Source organism: Pangasianodon hypophthalmus, chromosome 14 (genome assembly GCF_027358585.1).
Source record: "Pangasianodon hypophthalmus isolate fPanHyp1 chromosome 14, fPanHyp1.pri, whole genome shotgun sequence".
In the NCBI taxonomy this organism is placed as follows: Eukaryota; Metazoa; Chordata; class Actinopteri; order Siluriformes; family Pangasiidae; genus Pangasianodon; species Pangasianodon hypophthalmus.
The window spans coordinates 10,429,198-10,457,096 of NC_069723.1; the positions used below are offsets into that span (position 1 = coordinate 10,429,198).

The window sequence follows — 27,899 nt, forward strand, 5'->3', positions numbered from 1 at the left end:
TTACGTTTGCCCATTTTTCCTGCTTCCATCACATTAACTTTGAGAACTGACTGTTCACTTGCTGCCTAATATATCCCACCCATTGACAGGCATTGTAATGAGATAATCAATGTTATTCACTTCACCTGTCAGCAGTTTTAAAGTTGATCGGTGTAAGTATGTAGCAGTGATTCTATGAACCCATCAGGTTTCCCTGCCATTTGAAACCAGTGCCAATCCAGCAGAAAGGAAAAGATGGCTATATGACAATGTATTTATTGCAAATACCATGTCATTTGGTCACTTCATGAAGTGTTTAATGTCTGAGCATGTGTGCACACATGCACATGAAGGTATCCAGGTGTTAATCATCACCCCTGGTAGTTATCCACTATTCACAGTGGATATCTGTTATATATACAGTGGCTTTGGAAAGTTTTCAGACCCCTTCAGATTTCGTATACATTATTGTGTTATACATTTTATTTGAAAGGGATTAAATAGAGTTTTTTGGCCATCGTCCTACACACAAAAAAAAAACATACTGACAAAGTTTTTAGAAATTATTTAAGATAAGTATCTTAAATAAAATAAATATCCCATTCTTCCTGGAAAATCCTCTCAAACTCAATCAGATTTGATGGGGAGCATCTGCAAACTGCCATCTTCAGACCTCTCCACAGATGTTCTATGGGCTTCAAATCTGGGCTTTGCTCCACAGAGAGTAACCCAAGCTTAGGATCAAACCAGGGACCCTGGACCTTTGAGATGGCAATGCTACCCTCTGTGTCACCAGTACTTCTATAACACTAAGGCTTAATTTAGAACACTTAAAGTAAAATTTAAAGAAACATTTAAAATAAAATCATGTTAGGAGTCTAACCCTTAGCTATCCAATGGACCCTGAAAGAACTATTTTAGAGCATGAGTATCTACACAGTCTGGTTTCTGCCAGGTTTCTGGATATTTTGAACTGTTGCAGACCAAAATTATTTATATTATTTAATATTATTTATCTGTGTAAAAATTCACATTTGTATTTAACACTGTGAAAGTAACAGAGTATTAAACCATTATAATGAACAAACCCAAGGTTATAATTAAAATGGCATATTCTGCTAAATCTTTGAAACAGAAAGCTATACTAATTCATATGAGCTCATGAATTAAAAATAACTCCCTGACAATCAGAGCACTTGATCTATAGATCTGTGGATCGAATACACCAATGTGTCTTACTGTGGAAAAACAAACAAAAGACCTCCTGTAAAGAAAGCGCAGGTGCACCCAGTGACCCCGGTTTTTAACCCACCACCCAATCATGCTGTAGGCCAGTGGCTCATGTCAGGCCTATGTTGCCAGTGGGACAGTGGGAAAGCACCTTCAGACACAGGAGGCTTGCTTTGGGGACAAGCGTCAACAAACACTTGGGCAGACAAAAGGGGTCTGAAACAGGCCAGAGGACTCTGAAACAATCTCCAGCTTTGCCTCCATTCAACTCTACTTCCCTCCACTGTATTACATTTAGGTTGGTAAGTTGTCTTTAATGCAAACTCTTCTTATACATCAGGGCCTTTGATGAGAGACAGTAAATAAACAAAATAAGAAAAACATACAGCACTTTAAAAAGGGCAACCATTTAATGCACTTTTCCCTGTATTCCCAGACTAATTAGTATTATCAGAATGCCTATGCTGTCAGCGCCCTGGGGAGAGGGGAGGGTGGAGGGAGGGGGACTTGCTGGTTGGTAAGAAGGAAAGGGGATGGCCGGCTTCCTGAGGAAAAAGCATCAGCTTTGCACTGCAAAACAGCTCAGGAAGTGACCACAGCCACCCCCAGGCTCCCGTGCCTTCACTTGGGACAGACACACTCATATAGTTCGTCACTCTGGTATTAATCACCACATACGGTATACTGACCTCCACTCAGATAGACACCTACGAGGCTCCGGAATGTTGTAGCTTTGAGACTATTAGACACAAACCACTGTACCAGTTGATTAAGGTAAGAGCAAAATGTTGGGGACTTTGTGCTATTACTGTGCTGTCACTGGTTTTCACAACTGACGATGTGAAACTTTGGTTTGTGTCTGTATTTCAGCTGAATTTGATTTTTATTAGTTAGTGTGTGAAATAGAATCTGTTGTTTCTAAGCACCAAGACATCAACGACTGACACATGTCAGGAACGTTTTCTATCACATTGATGTTTGTGTACACTGCTATTTTATCTGAAACACTGTCTGGACAGTGATGATCATTGAATGCTAGTTGACTTAGTTGTGGTCTGTGATGTAAAAGATGACTTGTAAGATCTGAATCCTTGCCCTGCGTCTACTGAGTCAACTTATCTTATGATTGGGTGAGTCATAACCTTCCATTTGTAGCTATGTAATCTCCATATGTTTACAAGAGCATGCTTATATGTATGATGATGATGCATATGTGCAGATAACGTGGCCAATGTGGTAGTTACAAAAATAGTTACACGCATGTATGCACAAATATCATACATATACTTTTCATACTTACAGATATTAGAGTCTGGGTTTTTTCGACCCTTGTATAGTGAAGGGTAGTAACAAACAAGATGTATCTGGATTACATAACATTTACAAAAACTGATTACAAAATTCAGGCTCTTTGTTCATAATCAGAGGACACTATTAGTGGTTGGTTATCCCTCTGGGCAAACCCTTAAAAATTCTATGTAGAACTCAAAAGAGTGTTTAAAAGTGTAGGATATATGAAAATGAATTATATTAGATTATTGGTACTGTTTTATGGAATGCTTGATTTTGGAAGGTCAACAAATTACAGTATATTAATTTGTGATTTACTAACTGTGCAGAAAAACTGTATAATAGTTCCTACTGTGACTGAGATGAAGACATGCATTAGGTACGTAAATAAAGGATCACAATGCTGCAGTATTTTTAGCTGAAACTTGTTGGCTTACAGTGTTGTTGTTGTAATGAATGTAGTGTCATTTTTCTGTAATCATCAGTATTTGATTTAACATACCTGATGAATTTAAAAGTAAAGATGAGACTGTCATCAGCGCATGTAAAGAAGCACTTTATTTGCCTTGGTTTTTTGTCATTCATAAAAAAGTGAGAGATTATTTTAGATAGAAGTATTCTGAAACCAAATGAACAAGTTAGATCACAAATAGTGTGGAAAAATGAATTAGATTATCTTCTTAAATAATTAATATAATAATCTAAATATCAAGATTACATTACTGGTTATATCTCTAATAATATACAGTTCGTTAGTCATTTACCTGAGATGCTGAAGGCGTTAATCTGCTGTGCAGCTGATAGCTGAGGAAATTTTGTCACAGGGAGACAGGTGTTGTTGGAAATGGTCTGAAAGTAATATATTTATAGTTTTACAGTAACACTGATTTAACTACCAGAAGACTGTGTTGAAAAAACACAAAAGTGAAAGATATACCACTATGCAAAATCATTTCCAACTTCAAATGCATAATGAGAATTGTGGGGAAGCAGAGGGATGTGTAATAATATCCCCTTCCTCAAAACTACAAATTAAGTTCTTACTGAGTGACAATTTCCACTACAACCTTTAAAAAGCTATAACCTGCACCCCTGACTGCAAAAGGGCAACTCTATGACGTCAAACCAGTGTTCATCCTTCCAGTTATGACAGATGCTCTTAGTGCATCCAACAGCACCAGGCTGCTACCAGCTCTAGTCCACATGAATAAAGGATAACCCTTTTATTCCTGCTGGTCATCACTTTAGGCTGAACGAGCAGGGTAGCGGAAGACTCTATCAGGCCTTGTGCTCTCATGGCACTTAATATTGCCCTTATTTCAGCAAGGGGTGATGGCACGAGTGGAGAGCATTTCCTTTGGCTCATAGAAAGGATTTTTACTGGCTATGATTGAAGCATCCCCTGCTGTCCGTCACACACGGGTGCAGAGGGGTAGTTTCATAATTACAACATCAAATGTGGACATGGTTTCATTTCCACAGCTTTGAAAGACAGAGAACGAGAAATTTCATTGTATCTTTCATGTTAACCAGTACACAGGACTACGTAGCATACCATGTGACATAAAGACCTTGGAATATCTGACTTTTCTGCCAACATTAGTTCATGTTATGAATATGTTATTTACATGCCAATGAATGCATGTGAATAGTGAAATATTGCTTAAAAGTATTGATGTAAAGAAATCTGTTTTAACCTTATTTAGGGTCAAATACTTGTCTTAAAATCAAAGAAATGTCAGAAATATATTATAGTGTATTTTACATATATTTTTGAGCATATTATATTGTGCTATATTCCATTTTAATTTTTTATTTTCTTTTAATTTCTTTAAAATTTTTCTTTTAAAAACAAAGACCTTGCAGAAGCTAACTAGTCAGTATTTAGGTGCCAAAATGACACGTCCAACACCTTGTGCTTCAGAGAATAATGTTCCTAGTAACCTACACTAACATACGTATACACAAACACTGGTGGCGGGGTGTAAAATAAATAGGTCAGAGTGCAGTAAAATAGCTGTCGTGCACAGTGTAGCATTTTCATTCTCTTACCGCTTTGCCTTGTATGTGTTTTATTCTAACCGTCCAGATACCAAACTCTAGCCTGTAGCCTGTAACTAATGTTTTACCCAAGACTTAAACCTGCTGCCTCAGTGATTAAATTCCTTAGATGTAAATCAACTACTATCTAAACATTCTGAGAGTGTGGACAAATCTCAAATTGCGAAATAAATCAGCATGAACAAACAGAAATCTAGCTATGTAAATCAAACGCACACCAGCATGCTGTCCCGTTCAGCAAAGTGCTGGAAAATATTTTGAGGCAGCGCCAAGGTGACCTTCACTTCCAGCAAGAAGGAAAGGACACAAGGACCCTGAGTGCACATAACAATGAAAATCTTATTGTTATGCAGTGTTATTTCCTGAAATAATAGACTCTTCTTCAGGCGTTTACTGCGCAATTCCACATCTTTATCACCTGCTGGTCTTAGATATGACACCAGTTGGAGTTTTCTGGCGCTCTCTTTTCGCTCCATGACAAGCAACAGGAACAAGAGTGTGATGCCCTCACCCTATGTCCACCCAGTTTAAGGTCTGTAACTCATTATCAAGCAAGAGACATGGGACAGAGGGGCTGCAGTTTATCATGTGCTCTAACCCTGAGTTGGTAAAATTCAAATGGGAATGGCCATTGTAGGGGATCTTGTGACTCTTCATACATGATCTCATGGATGCAAAGGAATTGCTATTTAAGGTGCATGGCATATGGCAGAGACATCATTATACAACCAGGAAACATGAGCACACAGGTCTTCCTTGTGTGAGCTCAGCAAACCCTAGTTAATCAGTACATAAACACATAATCTACGTTTTTCCCTTTAGAGAAAAGTTAAAGATCAAACTGAGGATCTATACAAAAGTTAACACCTACAGTCCACTCGGACACAAATGAACACTATAAAAGTTCCTTTAGCACTGTAGGTGTTTAACACTGTTGATTTTGCTCTGTACAAACTAGTTAAGCTATTTTTTCTAGGAAAATATTTGACCTCTGTCTGCTATCAGACCAGAGAAGGCAGCCATGTGAGTTCATCCATTGTTTATAAATCCGTAGCTGAGCTTTCCTCAAGTGTTTACCCTATCACAAAAGGAAAAGTCATTTTCCTCATACTCATATTGGCTGCCATGATTCTAGGGGAAGCGAGTGTTTGGAGAAACACACATACTCCTCCACTGTGGTCACAAAACAATGTCATTTTTTAGCTTGATGTGATTGAAATGTAGCTGTTGTGACGCACTGCACAGTAATCTCTATTGTGTTTCGTGACCAGTTGATGCACAGTTTGACTTCCTATGGGCACATGTCCAGACTGACTGTCACATGGCAAAAACAACACCATAAGCACTGAAAGACAGTAATAGGTGTGAGGAGTCACAGATTCCAATGAATTACAATCACACTAAGTCCTGTCCTGCAGCAGTAATCCATTGCGGGTGGTTCAGTGTGTGCCTGATCCCTTTCTGCTTTACTCGGATCAAAACACATGACAGATGATGTCAGATGTCGAGGCCTCCCGATATGCAACATGGCTTCAAGAGCCGATAGCAGAAATTATTTTTATAATCCACTACAAATTTAAGATGAGATTGAACATGAACAGTCAAAGAATAAACAGTAACTAAATTAAACCTGCCATAAAGCATTCTCACATTAGGGCGAATTCAGGTATACTGGGGCATCAGGTAAACTGGGACAGTTTAACTTAGCAGAATTTATTTTCTTCTCTGATAGCCAAAACTTATGTTACTAAGCCCTTACAGTGGAACTGCTTCATAGAAATAAATGATGATTGATAGAAAGAACATTAATAACATCATATAAAGGGGTGTGGACAGCATCAAACAGGAAGGTGACCCCAAAAAAATGTTGAGGAAAAAGTTATAAAACTGTTGTGACTATTATATTCCACATATTTATTCAAATTATTTCATTCAAATTGTGGTGTTTTTATTGAAGCACCTTAGGAAGTAGGATAGACTGGCAAATTTAGAACATTAGAATGTTTTAGTGGTGTTTTTCTAATGTAATTTTTAATTAATTTGTTTGTACTGAATTTTAGAAAAGATTGGTTATAAATCTGGAAAATAATGAAGATTTTCTAAACCCTTAATATTTTCTTATTGTTGTTATCACTGTAAGAAATGAATTATAGAATGTCACAAATTAAAAAAAAAAAAAAAAACAATTTTAATATATAGTAAAATGTCACAAATGTAAAAAAAAAAAAAAAAAAAAACAATTTTAATACATAGTCAGTTTTATTTGGTGTACTGTGTTCGTACAACATTAGAATATGTTGATGATGAATTTGGATGAATTCAAGTCCTGTTATTTGACTTGATCTGATGCCATGCATAAGTATGTTACAAATAAATAATGTTTTAAAGCTGTTATTAACTATGAAACTAAAAACCTAACCCCTACACTCCTACACTACATTAGAATATGATTCACACTTTTCCTTCACATTTCAGAACTGTATCATGTGTTTGGTATTTGTTTCATTAATGGCAAGAAAGTTTAGACATGGTGGAAATTCAAAATCTGTCCCTATACATCTGAATTCACCTTATATTAATTTAAAATGTAGCTGCAGAAGTACAGCCACACCAGTTTGTTCCTAAATAAACCAGTCTTAATGATGAAATGAAGAAGATTGAGTTAGCTGTTCACCCTGCCAGCGCACTGACATGTGACTCTGAACGACTCATTAACGGGGTGAATCGACTCGCGAGAGGAACCGAATTAAACACACGAACATTACTCATTCTGATAACTAAAAAAAACCCTTGTCGTTCCATACTTCTTGTTCATTTACTCTCACGCTATTTCTAGGTATCCATTTCCGCGTGGCGAATCAAACAAAACAAAACAAAACTCAATAGGTTTCAATCGTTTGAAGAGTTGTTCAAAAGAATCGGATCATTTGGCCAGGGCCAACCCACCAAAATAAAAGCCGGTGGTTTGACGGAGAGGCTTAGCAGTTGCGGCACGGCATCTCCCCCCCCAAAAAAACAAAACAACACAACGCATGATACTTGTGGATACTAGTGTTTTCGTGTTCCTGTTATGGAAAATAAACAGGATGGATCGTGTAAGTATACAGCTTCTATGACAAGTTTTCTTTTAGATAAAACTAATTAGAATCAGCTATTTTCTTAATCTGTGAGTCAGGGTAGGCATAATGAAGGATGAATGAGCTTGGGTAAAATAAAACAAATTAATCACAAATAAATAATTAATATATATCAGTATTATTGCTGTATTATTGGAAAAAATGTCAATTTCATTCATGTTTCAATCTGGAAAAAGTTCCAACCATAAATATAATTTTCAGTAGAATGGTAGTGGAATTTATTCCAAAACTAGCTTAATTAATTGTAAATTAATTAAATGAAGTAATGCCATCATGTAAACAAAAAAGAAAAGAAACCAGAATTGGATTGCTCAGCAGTTCTCAAGTACAGCCAAGGTCAGTGCTTTCGCCCTTTAACACAACTAGTCTCCACTAATGCTTGTGTTAAGAAGATTCATCTTAACAGTTTACACTGAAACAACAACAAAAGAGAAAGTTTTTTTTTCCCCTTATAGCCTTTCTGTAGGTTTGTTTTGAAAACCTTATGACCTAGGTTGGTAGTTTCTTATTTGGATTATTATTGATCCGATTGTTGTGACAGTTGGCAGTAGAAACAAGGAGAAATCTGACCAGAGACAGACACTAACATAGTTCTGGGAATTGAAATTTTAAATGAGCTGACCCAGACATTTTTGTTCCCTTGTCAGAAAAAAAGAAACATTCTACTCCCTTGCATTTTATAATGGCATTTAGACATTGATCTGCCGGGGTTAAAGATTTACTCCCACAATAATTTTGCAATGTGTCATGGAAAAGCATATTTATGGCAGGGCAGATTCCAGTTTTGAGACTGTAAGCAAAGTTATTTCAAATTATCTCACAGACCTGTCCAAGTCAGTTATTAAACATGCATACGCTAATCAAACTTTGCAGGATTTGTCTGTAATACATTGGAAACCACTTCACTGAAACAAATTATTTTTAAAGAAATTAGTGATATGCAAATTTGGTTGGGAACAAGTAGATATGTGCTGTTCGAAGTGCCGTAATAGGGTCTTACCGAGCTGAACAGGAGTCAGTTGTTGCACGGCATATGTGATCCAAGTAATTTTTAATATGTTCAATATTAAAATGCTTTGAAGAGCCAACACTTAAACTCATTGTGCTGGACATGTGCCTGGTGATATGCATCTGTGGCTTGGGTGCATTTAAACCTCCCCTCAGGGAAAGTCATGCAGAGCCTTTCTTGGGATCCCTCCAACATTCCTGGTCTTTCCTGGTCCTGTAGTCCATTTCCAGAGCCCTGGTTATTGCACACTTTTGTGGCACATCTTGAAACCAGACCTTTTCTTTCCTCACCTAATCCTTCCATATGTTTCTCCCCTGCCCCTTTTACCAATCTTTCATATTGGATATTCACTTTTTTTTCTTAAAAGAAATTCAAAAATATTATCAAGTCAATAAGTCAGTAGGCTAGATGAGACATTGATACAAAAGCTAAAGAATATCTAATTAAAAGCAAAGCAGTAATCTTTCTAAATGAATATTACCTTCATTTAAAAAAAGATGTCCATATAATTTGCATACACCAAAAATTCATGTTGGTAAGAGTACATGTGTAAAACTATCAGGAGAGCTCCTATCTGAACTAACAACAAGGTGCCAGCCACAAATGAGATATAATGCTAGTAAAATTATCTGTTAGCAATAAATGTCTGGGTAGTTCCTACTAAAACAATGAGTACAGCCATCCAAAGGGGAAAATCTTGACCAAGGTCAAGCAGGACACTCCAGGAACTTAGGACCTACCAATAAATCAAAAGACTGTTTAGATATTAATTCAAAGCATTAAATCATAAAGTGAGGTGGTAGGTAAGTGAAGAGACAATTCTTCCTTATTAAACTGCAGTACGTAAAAAAAATTATCAACACTTTACAATTGAAAGCACACAGCTTTCATCTAAATGGCTTACATTTAGCCTTTCCTAATGCCGTGGTTTCTAGTTTTCATGCAGGATGTAATCTGCTACCTGTGCAGTAGAGGAAATAGACTTAGCCTGGGAAGGCGGTCATATGGCCTTTATATCTCACCTAAAAATCTAACCCAGCATTCCAGAGGGGCTTTGCTATGAAGTTTATAATTAGAGCTGGACAGGTTATAGAAGATGACTTGATGCGTTGCAATAAAGGTAGGAAGTGAGGTACATGACGTGAACAGGTACATGTGTACAGGGTGGTGGTAGCTCCGTGGTTAAGACATTGGACTACTGATTAGAAGTTTATGAGTGCAAATCCCATACACTGCCAGGCTGCCACTGCTGGGCCCTTGAGCAAGGCCCTTAACCCTCAACTGCTCAGTTGTATAAAAGTTGCTCTGGATAAGGGCGTCTGCCAAATGCACCAAATGTAAATGTGTAGCTCACAACTTTAATCCATAAGACCAGTAAGCTTTTGGACTCAAGTAATGTAAAATGTTTTGGTCACCACATTTTCCACCTTGATCCATTTAGTTTTTTGGTGTTGTAGATAAATCAGACATTCCATTCCATTTCCCTATTTTCACAAAAGCAGCTGCACCCACTTCCCTCTTAACTCTTGCAAAAGAATTTGCTTCATTCTAATCACACCAAACTGCTACAAATTGCTTGGGAGCACTGAAACTGAACCGAGCAAGAGACTTTGAAATTATTAATCACTATAAATGCTTTGTACCAAGAATTATCCATGACTTTAGCTGTTGCATAACTTCCCTTTCTGTGGGCCTTCATTCCTTGTTTGATAATTACTTGACAGATGAGTCCATTGACCACAAGGTTAACTATTAGTCACTCAAACTAAAAGTTAGCAACTAGCCGATTACTAAATGTCACGCTGACTGTGCCTTATATTCTCCAACTCTTCCCATAGTGCTGCTGTCAGATTATCCATGGAAGCCGTATGGAAAAATCATACGTGCATTATTATCACATTTAGGAAGCTCCTAACAATGGGCCTTCTTCAGGAATTCATAGCTCGCTAATGATTTCACACTGTGGCTTTTTACTCTGAACAGTTTATTGGCATTTAATTTAATCCAAGCTTGTAAGCTTGTATATCCAATTTTCAACAGCACACCCATGAGTACATGTAACAACTAAGAATTGGCGAATTACATTAAGCTTAAAAAAATTGTTTCATCTGCCTGAGGCAAGCCAGTGATCACCTCCTCTCCCATATGCTCATACACAAACATACAATTTAACCAGCAGGAAGTGATTCAGCACTGTTCCCTTCACCTTCTTCACCAGCCATAACTGTACAAGTACAATTATGGAAGTCTAACAGGATGTCTGTAGAAGTTATATCACAGACTAAGGCTCGTGTGATATATGTACAGTATGCATAGTTAATTCACAACACATTCAACACATACTGTATTTTCAACACACATTCAAGTACATGCACTGTTCAGCTTGTAGACTACACAGGCTAATCACCAGTCCCAGTGCAGTCAGAACTGGTTAATATATTAGAGCCATAAAGTAGAGAGAGTATGATCAAGGACAGGTGTGACTAAAATACCTATCACACCATAGTGTGATAGTCATAATAGTGACAAAACAGAACAATCTTATCTTGAAGAATTTATTACCAATGTTTAATGTTAAGGAAAAGGTTTTGGGTCATAGTTAATTGCTCAAAATGCCTTATACAACTGAAAAAAATAGTTTCATTTAATTAAGATGGACATGATATAACATGATATTATCAGTATCAGTTATGTTGAGTAAGAGCAGAGACCTGTCTCTCTAACGATTGATTGTCTTTTGTTGTTCCTCAGTGTTTTTCCTCCAGGCCGAAGCATGCCTGTTCTTAAGAACCTCCCAGCTCGGCTGAAGGGGGCCAAGGGGAATTTAGAGTTGGAGAACACTCACGGGGAGCTGATTCTCCACAAGATGAGCCTCAACCACAACCCGTTTGAGGAGAATGGCTTAGATGAGGAGTGGCCCAGGCACAATGGTGGCTCACTCCTGGATGGGGGCGCTCCACGGGACCGTAACCCATTTGAGGATGAGGAGGATGAGAACGAGGCCAATGAAGTGAGGCGTGGGGGCTCAGGAAAGGGTGGTTCTTTTAAAGGGACGCTTGACCGCATCAAAGGCGTGTCACCACTCAAGACCTTGGGCAAGCTAGGCAAGGGCCTGCGCCTGTCAGGCAAGAGTAAGGGCAGCGCCACCCCTTCTCCACAGGGCTCCATTGGTATGCCCTCACCCATGGAGAAAAAGAAGAAGGGCCGACGGAGTTCAGAAGGAAGTCTTCTAAGGTACAGATTGACCAGTAATCAAATTATCTGGAGGAACCCTTCAATCTGTTTTATAAAGCTTGATTAGGTCCTTGACATGTTGGCACAGTCACTGATGTTGAGAGCTTTTCATATGAAATGGTTAACCAACCAGTTACACATTCTTATCTTTTTCCTTCTTCTCCACAGAATGGCAGGGAGATGCAGAGAGAACCTTCGTAAAGAGAGTTTGCCGAATGGAGACTTGTGCTCAGAGAGTGATGCCGATTCAACCAGTCGCAGACTGTCCCTCTTGAAGATTGTGGGTAGGGGCAAGAAGAGGGAGTCTCTCGTTGACCGCTCAGCATCCCCTGGCCCTGAAGAAGAGCTAGTAGAGGAAGTGCCAGTAGTCAAACCCCGAGAGCCACTCTCAGGTAAGTGGAGGTGCTGCTTCCAAGACACTTATGGGAACCAATTAGGTATCGCAGTTTTTAAGTATGGTGTCTCATCTAGTGTGTATTCCTGGCTCATGTCTAGTATTCCTGGGATAGGCTTTGGATCCACTGCAACTCTGACTGAAATAAAAGAGAAAAACCTACTAATTATTATTACTAAATACTGTGTCAGACTTAAACACTATGTCAGACCTATGACCATGGGTTTGTTGGCCAAAACACAATCTAAATACTCAATTGTGCACACATGCATTTGATTTACAAAATTCACTGGAAGAGGGAGGCAGCAACAAGTACAGAGATTAATTGCTTAGCTGGACCTGCATGCCTATAGTACACTGTTGGCAGGTATTTGTGCAGTTTAGCACGATCAGATCAGATTACAGGCTTGTTTGGGCAAGATGCGGAATGGTCATGGCCCAACAACTGAATGCCTTATTTTATTAATTAACAGTAAATTGTAATTAAAATAGAACAAGGATGTAACCACTAATATTATTAACATGGTCAACTTTTAATAAAGATTTTACATTTGGAGTGACAGTTTTAAACATCTCTCAAACATGTTCGTTGTGTACAGTGTACATATATGCAACTGTTTCTTTTTCTTTCTTTTTTTTCGCTGAAGAGGGCATTTAAATAGCTGGTGACTGAGAGCAGATAGTAGTGACATGCATTCCAAGTTTTAATCAGAGCATATTCTTTGCTGATATCCTTCAAAGCGTAATCACTCAGAAAGCCACTGAGCAAAAAATATGTCCATTTCACCTTACCATATCTCTAAAGTACAATATGGGCTGTCAAAACTAAAAGCTTTGAAAAATCACAATTTTTCTCTAAGTACAATATGAACACAGCAAAGGAAAGAGGAATTTGTGTAAAGGGGAACTGGGTATTCATCTCTCAAGTCTCCGATTTCTTTCAGTTGGTGTGGGGAGGGTGACAAGCTGAAGTTGCTGCTTTCCATTCCCCAGCTGACACAGCACAAAATGCCCTTTTATTTGTATGTTTAGCCACATTATGTTGATGGGAAAACCTTCTACTGACCTTACAATCATGCTGGTTTCTGCACTCTTAGGAGTTCTGTAGTTCACCACACTGTGCAAAACAGACCACATGGAAATGGAAAAATAGTCACTTTTTCAATATGCCACTGATTTTAATAGTCATTTGTAACTTTAAAAAGCTTGAGAGAGTATATAATACATCTCTACAATGCCTGCTTCACGGATATAAGTCTTATGTTAAATGAAAACTTTGTTCTGTGAAGTGGCAGCTGTTCTCAAGTGGCAGCACATTCCTTGGTGGCTTAGTGGAGAGTGATTCTCATAGCATTACTGACATTTTTATAATAAGGAATGCAGACTTGACATGTTTTACTAATTAAGCATATTTGCACATTACTTCACGTTGTGCTGAATATAACTAACAGATGTGCTACCACTCGCAAGAATCAATGTTATCAACAACACTAAACCAATATTATGATTGTAAGAAGTTTTTTCAACCGTTTCTTCTATGTTTTAAATAAATCGTAGGAAGCTGCAAAACACTTTTAGTTGAGTCCTGAATGATGGGTTTGATCATTAAAGAATGATAGAAAAATGTTGTGTAGCACCAAGAATGATGTTAAAATCAAATTAATCTCAGAATCCGAATCAGTTCATTCGCTAAATGTAGCTATGTAGCTGAGTTATTTGGCGAAGAAATTGCTGTAAACTGATAATTACAATATTACATGTAGTCATCACTACAATATTATATGTAGTCATCATTACATGTAATCTCCCAGGTGTTTGAGGGGTTAATAAGGGTTGATAAATTATTCCAAATTTTACGTGCTGGTGAAGCTTCAAAATGTTGAGGTTTTTACTTAAAAATTTGGGTTTTTCAATGAACAATTGTTTCTAACCAGACACTTGACTTCAGGAATATGCACAAAATGTACCTGGGGAATAGTGACAATAATCTCCTTGCTTATTTGGCCCCAAAATATAACTATGCATGAACTGTGTTGTATGATGAAGAACAGAAGGGACATTACGTTCTCACTAGTAATTAGCAAAAAAAAAAAAAAGAAGACAGAAAGAAAAACACAAACAGGGGCTCCAAGTGTTATATAAGCTGACAGCTATATGGAAATCATTTGTATGTTTTCTCTCTTCTGTTTAAACATGTCACCAGTGTTATATTTTATTGTGAATATAAGGCAAGGCTATGTCTTTTTTAGAGTACCCAGCTGTCCTTGTTCACTGGGATGGGCTCTAGTTAAATACGTTTGATAAGTAGACCATTTATTGAGGTGGTTACACCAGAGAGTAGTAAATGATTTCCAGACTTCATCCAATTACAGCCAATGGCCATCAACCATAAAACTATAACTGCAGCTTTGAGCCATACATCAGTGGCCGCCATGGGAACAGTGTCAAAGCACAATTTTGGTAACCAAGTGTGTGATAGCGTGACTGGTTACACCCCACTGGCAGTCACCTACCTCATGCTTAAGAAGACAAAAATCACATTACTAAGCTAAGCTTTCGTACACATTTAAATCACTTCCATTTATCAGATATTAAATAATTGGTGAATATAACAAGAGTAACAGTGTAAGGTGGAGTAGATGTAGACTCATTGGACACTATACATGTCCACAGTAATTGAAGCTTGGAGCAAGACCAGTGTGTCCTGATCTGGGTTCAAGTCTGCACCCAGCCGAAAGCTCTCCAGTGACAGGAGTGGCTGATGTACACTTAATCCAACAGCCAGTCCATGTCCAAATGGCTGAATCTACACAAGAGCTTAAGCTCCAGTGGTATTCTGACAGGCTCAGTCTTGCCCAGGGACACAAGACACTACAGCCAAGTAGGTCTGTTCCAGCTGTGCCAGTGGGGGTTTTGACAATGGGGGAGCGATGAGAAAACACTCCCCTGCTCACTTTTTAAGAAAAATATTTATCTACCCTGCACACCCCTGTGATGGAGGTGGAGAGTGGGAGTTGAAAAAATAGAGGGAGTCTCAGATATCTTTTTTTCTAAATCCTCTTTGAGGCATGCCAGCTGAACAGTTAGTGAATATGCAGGGAAGATGGATAATTTGTGGCTTATGGAATAAATGGGGAGATGTCCTATGTCCTTAGCCATAAAGTAGGTGTGCAAGTGGCATGGATTATGCAGGTGCTATGTTACTGGATATCCTACTCATTACTTTGGTCATAATCCACAAATGTAATAGTAATGTCAAAAACACAGTTGACACACAATTCCTTGTTGCCTTTGAAGGATACGTAGTAACTTTTCCATTGCTGTTCTTTTGGTTAAAGAAGGGTTATATATCAATGCATAAAAATACGTACCTGCTCTTTGCAGCAGGGTCAGAGGGCAAGTGCCTTTGCAAACAAAGACATAGTGTTCTTCTGAAATATAGAACCCAGCCTCACTCCCCATTTTGGCAGTCTTCCACATTTTAATGACTCCAGGATAAACCAAGAACTCTATCAACATCTGGCAATTGAGCCTCAATGTCATTTCAAGTACATATTTTACAGGTTTCTGCTTAGAGGTGGTTGGTATTTCTAGAAAGTTTACGTTCAAAGTGGTGCCCATTCATTAAGCTATTCCACCCCCTCAGTGACGTTTTTGTCCTTGGGTGGAGGACTTTAGCCCGGATGGGTTTACCAGAGGAAGTGGCTCCTACTTTCTTACACAAGAACAGGGAGCACACTCATTTTCCCTGCCCTCCTCCTGTGTGATAGCAGTAGGACTGTCAGCATTGTCTTATATATTTAGACCTCCTTCCGATGGGTCGGCAAATCAGCTCTAGCCGTCATGATTTGCAGTAGTGGTGCTTGAGGGGTTACAGCGTGCTGTGGAATGGTTTGACACTGTTTCCTCAAATGGGACAGGGATGGATAAGCTGGGCGCCAACTGAGCTCCCCAGCATCCTCTACTCTAAAAGAAAAGTTTTTTTTAGGAAATGAATTCAGCAACTCAGCTGTAAGAAGACCGCTGTCTGTCTGAACGAGAATTCTGAATTACATTATGGCACTAACTTTTCCAAGCTGATATGTGACTCACATTTATTTAGAAATGCTTATTTGATAGACTTTTAGAATTAGGACCCATCATCGAAATCCTGTTTTCCATGCAAAGATCACTGGGTTCTATGAAACAAACTTAGAAGCAAAGGTGAAATTATACTGTTTAAAGTTTCCCCAAGGAGCAAGCCAATGCTAAATAATCAGATAGCCCCATGTGTCTGAACAGAGTTTATATAAGCGGAACAGCAGGAGCAATGGGAAATCCGATACATGATGCATTATATTAGGCATACCACAGGTCATTTATACACATATAGCAGAAACCCTAGTGGTCTGCTCAAGGTCATTTACCTCCTTCTATGACTGCAATAATATTGAAATAGAGTTCTCCTGATCTTAAGTGTACATCTAGCTCTAGATCCTGGAAGTTACTCTGATTATTCACTGTTATTGATGGGTCTTATCTGGATATCTGGACATATTTTAATTGTTCCACCTTTATGTCTGGTTTCATTAGTTAACATATGTGTTTTATCAGGGAAATACATTGTTACTGGCCAAAATAAGAGTAAATGAATTGCATCAGCTACATTTTATCTTCCATTTGAACCAAGTCAAATGCATAAGAGAAAGTTCATGATTTGACACATGACTGTCAGATCCTGTCATCACCAGTCAGTACATATTGCTTGAGCTAGTTTAAGAAAATTCACTAGTCCCAAATGAGAGGATCAGGGATGATGTAATGGGTGTGAGCACTGATCTTACTGAGAACTGGTCTACTTCATCACTAATTTTATTACAAATGTACAAAGTTCTCATTTGACCACATCAGAGGCACTAGTGAGATCACATTGACAGACAAGTCTTTGTAGTATCAACAAGCAGTAGCCTGCCAAACTGGACTTTCAAGATGTTATGTTCAAACTGTCATAATAAAATTTGAAGAAAGGATGAGGGCAAAAAATGCGTTGGAAAAGCCAAAAACCTGTCTACATCTTAAAGGTCATTTCCTAAGGGACAGAAAGAAATCCAGTCAAACGCTTGCTCTGCGTCTGGCAGAGTCGTCTGGCACCAAAGGTAATGCTTTGAGTATGAGAATAAGTCCATAAGAAATAGTCTGGTAGGGTGTGTTGCAGCTAAGAAATCATTTTTAGTGAAAGACAAAGCAGAAGAGTTTGTAATATGCCAAAGACTAATAAGCAGAAGCAGGGGGTCTTATGGTGCAAGATCAAATTTGAGATGCCCAAAAGAAGAGCTGCTGATTAGCTCATGGACATGTCATGGCTCTGTCATGGTCTGATCAAGTAATGATTGTAGGGTTAAAGGTATGATAAAAGCAGAGGAATGTAAACATATACATTATCTGTACATTTTATCAGGTAATCCTCTGTATAGGTGCACTTTGAAGTTGCCCACTGTGTGTATATTCCCCGCTCTTACTACATGACTGAAAATACTCATACTTTCCCACAGGATCTTGTTATGTACTATAAAGAATAAAACCTCACTCTATCTATCTCCTGTTTTCTGTCCTTTGATATTCTGACTCAGTGTTGGAGATCCTGCAGCTGGTGACCAAGCGAGACTTGTTCCTGGCAGACACCCACATACTAGAGCTAGAACAGGAGTGTAAGGAGGTATCTACTCCACCACTAGGGGGGGCGGAAGATCTCACCAGTCCCAGCAGCAAAGACAGCAGCCGGCGTAAGGCTAAGGACGTGGAGCTACTGTACGAGGCCCTGCAAAAGGAGCTGTGGGACGTGGTCCGGGAATCCCTGCGCTCTCCCACTGCCGGGCCTAACCTAGGCCTGGTGGTGCAGGTCCTCCAACAGGAAGAACAGGCTGATCAGGATTGGACCACAAGTGAGGGCGCTGTCCCAGGTGGACCACGGCCCAGGGAGCTGAAAAAGCGTTGGAAGGAGGCTGTGGCCGAGGCCGCTAATGAGAATTTGCCCAAGTGTGAAGCGGTCCTGGCAGGTGAGCTGGCAGCGTACTTGGATAAACTGCGAATTCGCATGGTGGAGGATCTGGGAGCAGCCCGGCGGAATGTTGTGTCTGTGTACCCTGAGGAGTATGATGCCTTCCAGGTGTATGTACATAGCTACCATCAGGCCATCACATGCCGGTTACAGACCATCACTAATGGAGAACTGCAAATTACAGACATATACTCCCTTCTAGATTGGCTCTACAATATATATGACAGGTAATTAAAAGTTTTGGTTAGCTCCAGTAGATGGCCATTTTTTGTCAACTGTTTTTGTTGTTTGTCAAAGTGTCATGGTGTTTGAATTATATTTCCTGGGCCAATTGATTTGAGGCCCATCCTACAGCAGGAATTTTAGTACATAGCGTTATTGATAAGCTCTTGTTGATAAGAGCCTGGAAACGTGCCCAAGCCTATCCCGTCAAAGTGTCCTCACAAGTGCTGTCCAAAATCTCTGAGTAACTCTTCCGGTTGTTGCTGTAGGGACGTTATTGGAACAGTGAGCATAACATCACCCATCAACCGCTCTCAGCTCAGCCCACTGCTGCCAACAGAGATGGTGGACAAGCTTGAGCAGGACTGCCTCAACTATGTCAGGGTAAGAGAGAAAATCCCCAAATACCCCATGTGTTTCCCTCTTCCCAGATCCCCAAGGGCAAAGTTCTCATCCCAGTGGACGGAAAAGGGTGCATCTACAGCACGTCCTGTACAGTCCAGAGTTTGTCTGGTCGTTGCGACCTGCTACGGCCAATTAGAGTGCGGCATTTCAGGGTCAAGTCGAAGTTTTTCCTGTTCACAATGAGCAACACACAATAGGAGTCAGTGTTACAACAAGGCTTTTCCTCCTAATTAGGCTACTTGAATGAGAGTCAATGCAGGTGTGATACAGTCTGTGTGATGAAGTCTATGTCTACTGCACAGACTATAGACAAAATATTCCACAGGCATGTCCTAGAAAGAAGGGGAATAAGTGAGTGTACTTGACAGGTTATTTATAAGTCATTGTTTACCTCCCAGATACTATCACACACACACAAACACACACACACACCCACACACACAGTGTATTCAAGATAATCTGTGTTAATGGCAAAAATGATTTACTTACTTACTTTATCACCTATACAGTCATTAATAATATAAATGTATTTAACTTGCTATTGTATTCCAGGGGAAAGTAACCAATGAGCTGTCTCAATTGTTGGATGAGGAAGAAAAGAGATGGACAGAAACACTGCATGTTGAGGAGTATCAGATCCCACTCTCTAATGCAGTTATTCAGGTTAGCACCATAAATGCAATATACAAAGTATGTATTTTTTGCCAAAATAAATGAAAACTTCCCAATGTGTTCCAGTTTCCATTACATTGTTTTTGGCGGCTCTTTGCTTGCCTCTATTGGCCACAGAGGATTTTATTATTGCTCTGGGAAGTACACATCACCTTAACATTGTCTATATATCTGTACTCATTTTGTGTATTTGTATCTAGGTATCTAGGTTTCTATATAGTATGTACAGATCAGTGACAAAATAAGATATGTTAGAAAGTGCTCTCCACCACCATCATCAAAACACCAAATAGGGAATATCTTGTTGAAGAATAGTGTTCATCACTTGAGATAGATTCTACAAGTTCCTGAGACTTGTACAATTTGCTGTACGTCAAGGCAAATTGAAGCTGTTCTGATAACTTGTGGTATCCCAAATTCATACTAAGATACTTTATGTTGGTTTTTCCTTTCATTTGTCACCTGTCTGTATATTTGTATAGTATTTGGACACATTGGTGTATGCTTTGAATGTACCATGCTTTTTAAATCAGTTACTGAATGAGCCAGCTTTTAATTAGTGGTTCATTGGCGAATCGATAATAAATTAATGTCTTCACAACCTCAGCTGTGGGAATCACTTTTTCACCTTGATTTTGCATGAAATGCACACGGGAAGAATTTAAATATTCTGCTAAAGCTGAATGTGTTGATACATATACAACACATATATACAACACAGCTCTAGCATATAACATACTATAATTATAATACATATAACTCTAGCACTCTGGAACAGAATTTTTTATTCGATTATGTATTTCTTTACAGAGACTGCAGGGAGATCTTGAACGCTCAGCAGCAATTAACCGAGGTCTGGCCTCACGAGTAGCGCAGTGCAGTCTTAATGGCCTTGCAGATTTTCTGTACAGGTGAGAAAATTCTTCTTGACATATATGTTATAGCTTTGCCAGATGTCATTCACTGATTTCTTTATTCAGACCTGGAGACTGAGAGGGTCATAACAAAACTTTTAAAAATATATTTCTGTTCATTTTACTTTATGTTTTTGATTGTTGTCTTGTTGCAGGATACATGCACTTTTTACTTTTAACATCTTGGATTTCTGTTTATGTCCATAATTTGTATTCAATTAAAGTATTATGCAATGTTTTAGCCCTGAACTGTAGTTCCATTGTACTATCATCATAGCTAAACCTATTTGTGTCTTTTGTTGCCACAGCTTTGAAAGGAAGGTGGAAATGTTCCATGAAGGCCTTGTTAGTGCATTTGGGGAAAATGAAGATGGTTATGTTGCCAAGACAATCGCTTTAGCCAACTGCTGTCCGCCTTTCAAGTACATCTACACAAGATTTTAAGTCCAGGCAAATTTTTGCTGTTTATTTATTTATGTTCAGATTTATTTATTGGAAATTGTGTATGTGTGCACTTTGAACAGGAGCTTTGTGGAGCGATGCGTACACAGTGATCCTGCTGTCAGTGAAGACTCTGGCCGCAGAGCCAACGCCTCCCTGGACAAGATCGTAAACCTGAGTGTGAGAGTGCTGAATGACAGGATATTTGAGCACATCAGGGTGAGTATGTCTCACACACACACTTCACATAGTCATGTTCTCTAAACAAACACACATATACAAAATCTGCTGTATACAGGTACTTTAGTTATTGAAATGTAATTTCAAGATCCTTACAAGATAGATAGATATATAGATAGATAGTTTTGAGTATTAATACTACTACTGCTATATACAGTTAGTTGCTTCTTAGAGGAACACTTTTGTTTCTACTAAAAGTACATACACACCCATACACACATACATTATGAACTGATTCCATGTTAGCTGCACGACTTGTTCCAAGAATATAAAGAATATCTTATCAGTGCTTCCTTTGTGGTTTGTTCTCAGGGATGTTGGCTCACAAACAGGTCAGGGATAAAACATAAAAATAACTTGTTTTGACAAACACAGCCAAACAAGATGGTTTTGGCCGAACGCCAAATAGTATATTCAGAGACCACAGTAGAGCTGGGCACTGCCAGGCATCATGGGCTACAAAGCCTCATCATGCATCCTGACTGCCTAAGAATGGAAATTTTCTAGGGGTTGTTGTTTTGTCAGGAAGTCTTTTCTGCTCTCTGGAATTCCACATACAAAAACTCGCCCATCGAGAAAGTGAGTGAAAGTGAAGAGTTCTTTTGTTGGTTGTTTCATCACTGCTGATACACAAATTCTGTTTTATAGCCTTTCTTTGATAAGCTGGTGAAGAGGAAATGGCTGAGCAACACAGAGGCATTTGAGCAAATCATATCTCTCATCAGGGAGCACTTCAAGAAGTTTAAAAGGATGGAAGGCCCACCATACCAGGTCCACAATCAGTGCCACTATCTTGAATCTTATGTAAAATACTACAAAATGACCCACATTATAAAAACCAAATGACAAACTTGATAAATTTACAGCATCTCACTGACAGTAAAGTTGCCAAGCAGATACCTTAATTAATATTCAGCATTCATACTGTAATGTTTGTGTACAGTGATGGCACATTGTACTGTAATTTTAAATAAAGTGAACAATGCATTGGTAACATGCATTTTACAGGACTATGCATTGGTAAAAAAAATTAATTAAATAAATAAAAAGAACAGTTTTACAGTTATACTGCTGTTTTAATTATCAAATATAAATCTTGAATAAATTTGAAAGAGTCAAAAATTCTAACTCAAGTATTTCATTTCAGTAGCTTTTCTGAGTATCTAGCTAAATAAATTTATTTGCTAGCTAGGTATTAGAATATTTTGTGTTTGCAGGTGCTAGCTGTTAGGAAGCTAACCTAATCTTACCTCACCTGATAGCTTTTGTACTTGATCATGCTCTGGGTGCAGACTGTAACATCAGTCTAGCTCATTATCAGTCAGAGCATCCATGTTTAGATGGATTTATATTTAAGTAGCTACCATCAGCTATATGGAATACCTGTTTAAACTAGTAGGCTATTTGGTAGCTAGCTAGCAAAGGTTAGCAAGCTAGGCAAAGCTAGCTAGCTAGGCATAGATTTACCCCTGGTTTAAACTTATTGCACTTACCCTGACTGATTTGGTTATTTAAACATGTTCTATCAAAAGTTAGTGTAATGTAAGAATAAAATGTCAATAATAATACTAATACCAATACTACTACTGCTAGTACTACTACTACTACTCCTAATAATAATAAAAATAATAATAATAATAATAGGCAGTAGAGAAGGGGGTCCTTTGCTGCTTTAGTCGTTAGTTTTACAGTAAAGTTAATGAAACTGTATACAGAAATATTAAAGTAGCTATACAGTAAGGTCCTTTGATAGTAAAATATTTTACCAGAGCACCACACGGACCACTGTATTCAGCTGTACAACACATTTAAAGTACTACACTGCTTTAAACACAGTATTTTGTTATAGAAATTAAAGAAATATTATACAACATATTTTTCATGCCATGTGTCCACCTTACCATTTCTATGATCATTTTGGTTATAAATGATTAGTGATTGTTTAATTCGTTTAAACAATTAAATCATTAATTTAATTCAATTTCATTCACATTGTCATTGTAGATCCTGGTGGGAGAAGTCCATCGGCGGGTGATGACTGAGTACCTTCGTGCCATTATGAGAGGCCGAATTATCTGCACGACACTCAAGATGAGGAAAAGGATGGCCGGCCGTCTCCGAGAAGAGGGCAAGAATCTTAAAACACTCTTCAAAGAGTTGGTGAGTCGCACGCAAAGCTTTTTTTTTTGTCATGTGGAAAATGTGAACATTGCAGGACGTGATGGCACTTCCCACGAAACACAAGAATTCAATAAAATATGAAGACACATTTCCGAGAGAGCCACACATTTCTAAACATGCATCATTTACTATAATGGCATTCAACTGAGACATGTCATTCATGACTCATCTGAGGTCAGTGTAAGATTTGCAGTTCCTCTGAGCTTATGAGAGACTGCAATCACTGAGACATGGCAATGCATAGTCATAAAGTGTCCAGCTTTTAAAGGTCATTTCCGTGACCTCTCACACTCCCTGCTTCTCCTGCATAGCCTTTCCTTGCTCTAGTCAAAACATCCATTTGTCACCTATGTGGACAACAGGATGGCTTTGTTTATGGAGGAGTGTCCTGCCAACATACTTTGAAGCGATGGCTGACCTCTAAGGTCAAGCTGAGAGTCAGTAAAAACTCAGCTTATAGTGGGCATAGATATTTAACCTTAGTTACAATAGCATGTAGTCCAGTACTGGTAATGTTTTTCCAGACTGGAAAACATGCTCAGACCTCCTGATCCATTCCTCAGTGAGAGTAAAACAGATCAATACTGACGAAAATTTTGTTGACATTCTTGGGTAGAGATACTGAAGTTCTTGGGTTTATTTAGTGCTTAGAGATTTTAAGATTTTATATTTTGAGATTTTAAGAATCTGGTAAGATTTCTATGTTGTCCTCTTTTTTGTACGCAGGAGTCCCCAGCCTCATGGCTAGACAGTGCGATTCCCCACATATCAGAGATCATCCTGCTGGAAGACACACCCTCGATCCAAATAGAGGTTGGCGTCCTAGTTCGGGAATTCCCTGACGTTCGGTAAGTGCCAAGCAAGCTACCTTGTCATACAACTGCGATACCTTGCAACTCCCTCAATATGATGGAGGTCAGTTTGCAGGGATCTCAGGTCATTTGGCAGAACATAACCATTCAACCTGATGATGAATGAGGGCCTTATGAAAGCAAACAAGTCCTCTGTGGCTTCCTGATTTTTTTTTTATGAGAGTCTGTTTGGTTAGCCCAGATTCACATAAAACCCAAGGAGTTGTCCATCTCTGAGTAGCAACAAAGACAAAGCAAAAATAAAGGCATCCTGCCAAGGCCTGTGGCTTAACCTGCTTAAAGGTCCCAAAGGATTGCAGAGGACTGGAATTTGTGCACAATCTACCTTTTTCCTGGCATCTAAATTTTCCCAGGATTCATGGCTGAAGCTGGTTTTGTATTTCTAGTCATAGCACTGTTTGCATAGGATTATGGAATTGTTTTTTTAAAAACAGAAAATACACAAAATGGCACAAAATCAGAGGGATGCATACTGATTAATTTTTAAAAGGTTGCAGTGACCATTTAGTAGTAGGCCGTCCCCCAAAGCTTACCATCTGGGTAGATGACCAGAGGCTGTGTCTGGTTTTGCCGTTCAGTGGATATTGCGGAAATGCCTGATTTCGTACAGACTGTGATGATTGTTTTGGCTCTGTAAAATCTACCTACCAACCAAAAGGATTTTTGATGGATAAAATTTGGAAAGCCATCCAAATAGAAAAACATTGTTTGTCTCATCAGTATTCTGAAGACCTACTTGCAAAGAAGCAACCGTATTCCGTACATTGCATTACTTTATGCAACTGGGACAGCTTTCAGACACACTCCATGAGTTTTACCAGGGTTCTTGTGCAGGTCTGACCAGTATGAAAAGTATATAATTTAAAGGCATGCATTCCCAGACATGGTAAAACATGGACCTTTAGGAATAAATTCAGGAAAAGGTGTGGATATTATGGACATGGATTGTTCTGTTGTCAAAGTAAGACCCTAGGACACTGAGGTCCTAAATCCATAGTTTTTAGACATCCCCTATTTCCTTGCACTAACACACCCTCTCTAATGCACAAAACATTTCATATTGTTCTCTACTCATGATACAGTTCTAGAAAGAAGAAGAACTTCCTGAAGAAGTTATTTTCCACTTCAAATTCATATTTACTGTCTAAAACAGCTGCAAAAATTATTTGTGTATTTATTGATGATAATGTATGTTATAAAGTGTGTATTACATGTGTATTTCATACTGCCATTTAAGAAAGAAAGCAAATATAAAGCCAAGCAAAGTATTCAACAAAGCTAATATAATTTGATAGTTAAATGTGATGAGCTGCTCTGGGACAAAAGGGTCTGAAAACAAGAGTCAGTTATTTCATTGTGTGCAGAGAAAACAAATAAGATGCTTGTTATATTGTGTAAGAATTGTGCAACACTGTGTGGTGTCCAGTTAAGCCTTGTATGTACTATGCCAAAGATAACGTATGACCTGCTCTTCTTGCATTTTTATTTTTCCAGACTATCTGAATACATCTCTCAGAACAAATAGACTATAATGAAGACGAATAGTTTAAAATGCAGCAGCGTTTCCTGCTTATTAGATTATCAGAATAGCTTTATTGATCACCAGGTTTCAATTGAAATGTTGTGAAATTAATTATTGCATAGTTAGGCTTACTATACACATACAGTGACCACAAAAAAATGATCATATATTAAATATTGTTCTCACCTTATAGGAAGAAGCATGTATCTGCCATCCTGAATATCCGGGGAATGACTCGGCAGACTGAGAGACAGGAGATCCTCAACATTGTGAAAGACATCGAGAACAGCGACAGCCTCTCACAGCTGTCGCGAGACCGTGCTCTGTTCGCCGACGTGCCTGTGACATCTGAGGTGCACTGTCTGAACATGGGCCTGAGCCGCATCGCCCTCACCGCCTCCTCATGTTTCTATAGCTTACGGAGTCGTCAGCGCAGGAGAACCCCAGCCAGGGAGACCCATGATGACATGCTGTAATCAATCTAAAAACATATGATATATTTCAATATAGAACAAAGATACTGAGTTTTCAGTTGAGTCTTCCTGAGAGTCTTTCATGAGTGGAGCATGAAAACTGGAGCTGGGCAATAAGCAGTGTTTGGAGCTTATTTTCTGTATCATAAATAGCTGGTAAGAGGGGTTGAGTTAGCATTGGTGAAACTGGGACCATTTTAGAAGCTTGCTAGTTGCAATATTTTCATGTGCATTGAAATTTGATATTATTTGGATCCCAAAAGTGTTTAAAAGAATCAGAACATCTTGCACAAAATACAGCTCACTTTAAAACAAATAGAATTGTCTTAATGAATGAGGTCATCTCATACCTTGGCTTTCATACTAGTATTGATATGACTGTCATTTGTACATGGTGATTTAATACTTGATCTAAGGTACTACATAATGATCTAGGATCTCTGATATTTTTCTTGTATTTAAATGAGTAATTTCATGCTGCAGTCATTGTAGTGCTGATGATATCCAGATCTGCCTGGAGAAAGAAATCAAGGGCTACTATTTATGTTCCAAATGTTAGACAAACGTTATTTATTGTATCAAGGCATATCATGTTTTTGTCCTACTCAGTAATGCAATAAGAAAAATACCCACATACTTTATTTTGTAGAAATACCTGTTAGTGTAAAGACTGGCATTTTAATGCCTTTTTGTGCTTAACAGACCAAAGGATGGCACTTTTCCTTCACAGATGTCTTGTTTTTTGTTGTTGTTTTTCCTCTCCCAAAACTTCATTCCATACCGAATGAGGCTGTTTTTAACTTTCTAACTTTTCAGTAAGACAGTTTTTTTTTTTCTATAGCTTCTGGCGAGTCTGTATATGTTGATAAAAGAACAGCATGTAAAAGGCATCAAAGATAATTTTCATTGTGCTTTAGGGTACTCGGTATATTTAAAAAAATTTAAGCTTTTTTTTTTTCTTTTGGACATAGAAAACCTCTGTATATTAGTCAAATCATATAAGAATAAAGGATAAGATATATTGATATATTTGTGCTTTTTTATACTGCACTCATGAGACCTTTAAGGAACTATTTTGGAAACTGTACTCTGAGTACTGAGTACTGAGTTTACTGAAAGTAAAGTACTGAGTTTTTCTGAAAGGTTCATGAGCACTGGACCTTTTATAAAAAGACAAAAGAAAACTTGTCTGCTGGTAAGGTTGGAATACTGACATACTTCTAAAATACTTTAGATTAACACAAACACTAAAAACTAATATACACTAAATAGCCAGTTTAATAGGAACACCTGTACTCCTGCTATCCAATCAGCCAATCATGTGGGGAAATGTGTCTCATTCCAGGCGACGTTTTAACAATCTATCTGTCTAGTTTTATTGCGCCTGTAGCCAACTGTAGCCAAAGATTCCTGTTCTTGGCTGACAGGAGTGGTCTTCTGCTGTTATAGTCCATCTGCCTCAAGGTTCAGCATATTGTGCATTCTGTGATGCTTTTCTGCTCACAATGTTCATAAAGAGTGGTTATTTGAGTTACGCTAAAATTCCTGTCAGCTCAAACCCAGTCTGGACATTCTCCTTTGATCTC

General features: G+C 38.4%; 1 protein-coding gene across 2 annotated transcripts; it reads left to right on the forward strand.

Annotated features, from left to right (window-relative positions):
* Positions 1-1,828: 1,828 nt before the first annotated feature.
* exoc3l2b (exocyst complex component 3-like 2b) lies at positions 1,829-27,340 on the forward strand. Of its 2 annotated transcripts, none has more exons than XM_026924193.3 (13): positions 1,829-1,983; positions 11,458-11,940; positions 12,109-12,332; positions 17,944-18,598; positions 18,863-18,977; positions 19,551-19,661; positions 20,481-20,581; positions 20,893-21,006; positions 21,109-21,244; positions 21,914-22,036; positions 23,270-23,425; positions 24,173-24,294; positions 26,034-27,340. In XM_026924193.3, exons 2-13 carry the CDS (start codon positions 11,480-11,482, stop codon positions 26,314-26,316), a joined length of 2,601 nt encoding a protein of 866 aa, XP_026779994.3. In that variant the 5' UTR covers positions 1,829-1,983; positions 11,458-11,479; the 3' UTR covers positions 26,317-27,340. The 2 variants fall into 2 exon arrangements, with proteins under 2 accessions (XP_026779994.3, XP_026779993.3); XM_026924192.3 differs by lacking the exon at positions 1,829-1,983 and adding an exon at positions 7,511-7,655.
* The last annotated feature ends 559 nt before the right edge of the window (positions 27,341-27,899 follow it).

Excerpts from the sequence above, each read along its gene's own strand:
- exoc3l2b (XM_026924193.3), top strand. The coding sequence starts at position 11,480 with ATGCCTGTTCTTAAGAACCTCCCAGCTCGGCTGAAGGGGGCCAAGGGG. Across the intron at positions 12,333-17,943 it reads ACCCCGAGAGCCACTCTCAG|TGTTGGAGATCCTGCAGCTG; the intron begins GTAAGTGGAGGT and ends ATTCTGACTCAG. Across the intron at positions 20,582-20,892 it reads CTTGCAGATTTTCTGTACAG|CTTTGAAAGGAAGGTGGAAA; the intron begins GTGAGAAAATTC and ends TTGTTGCCACAG.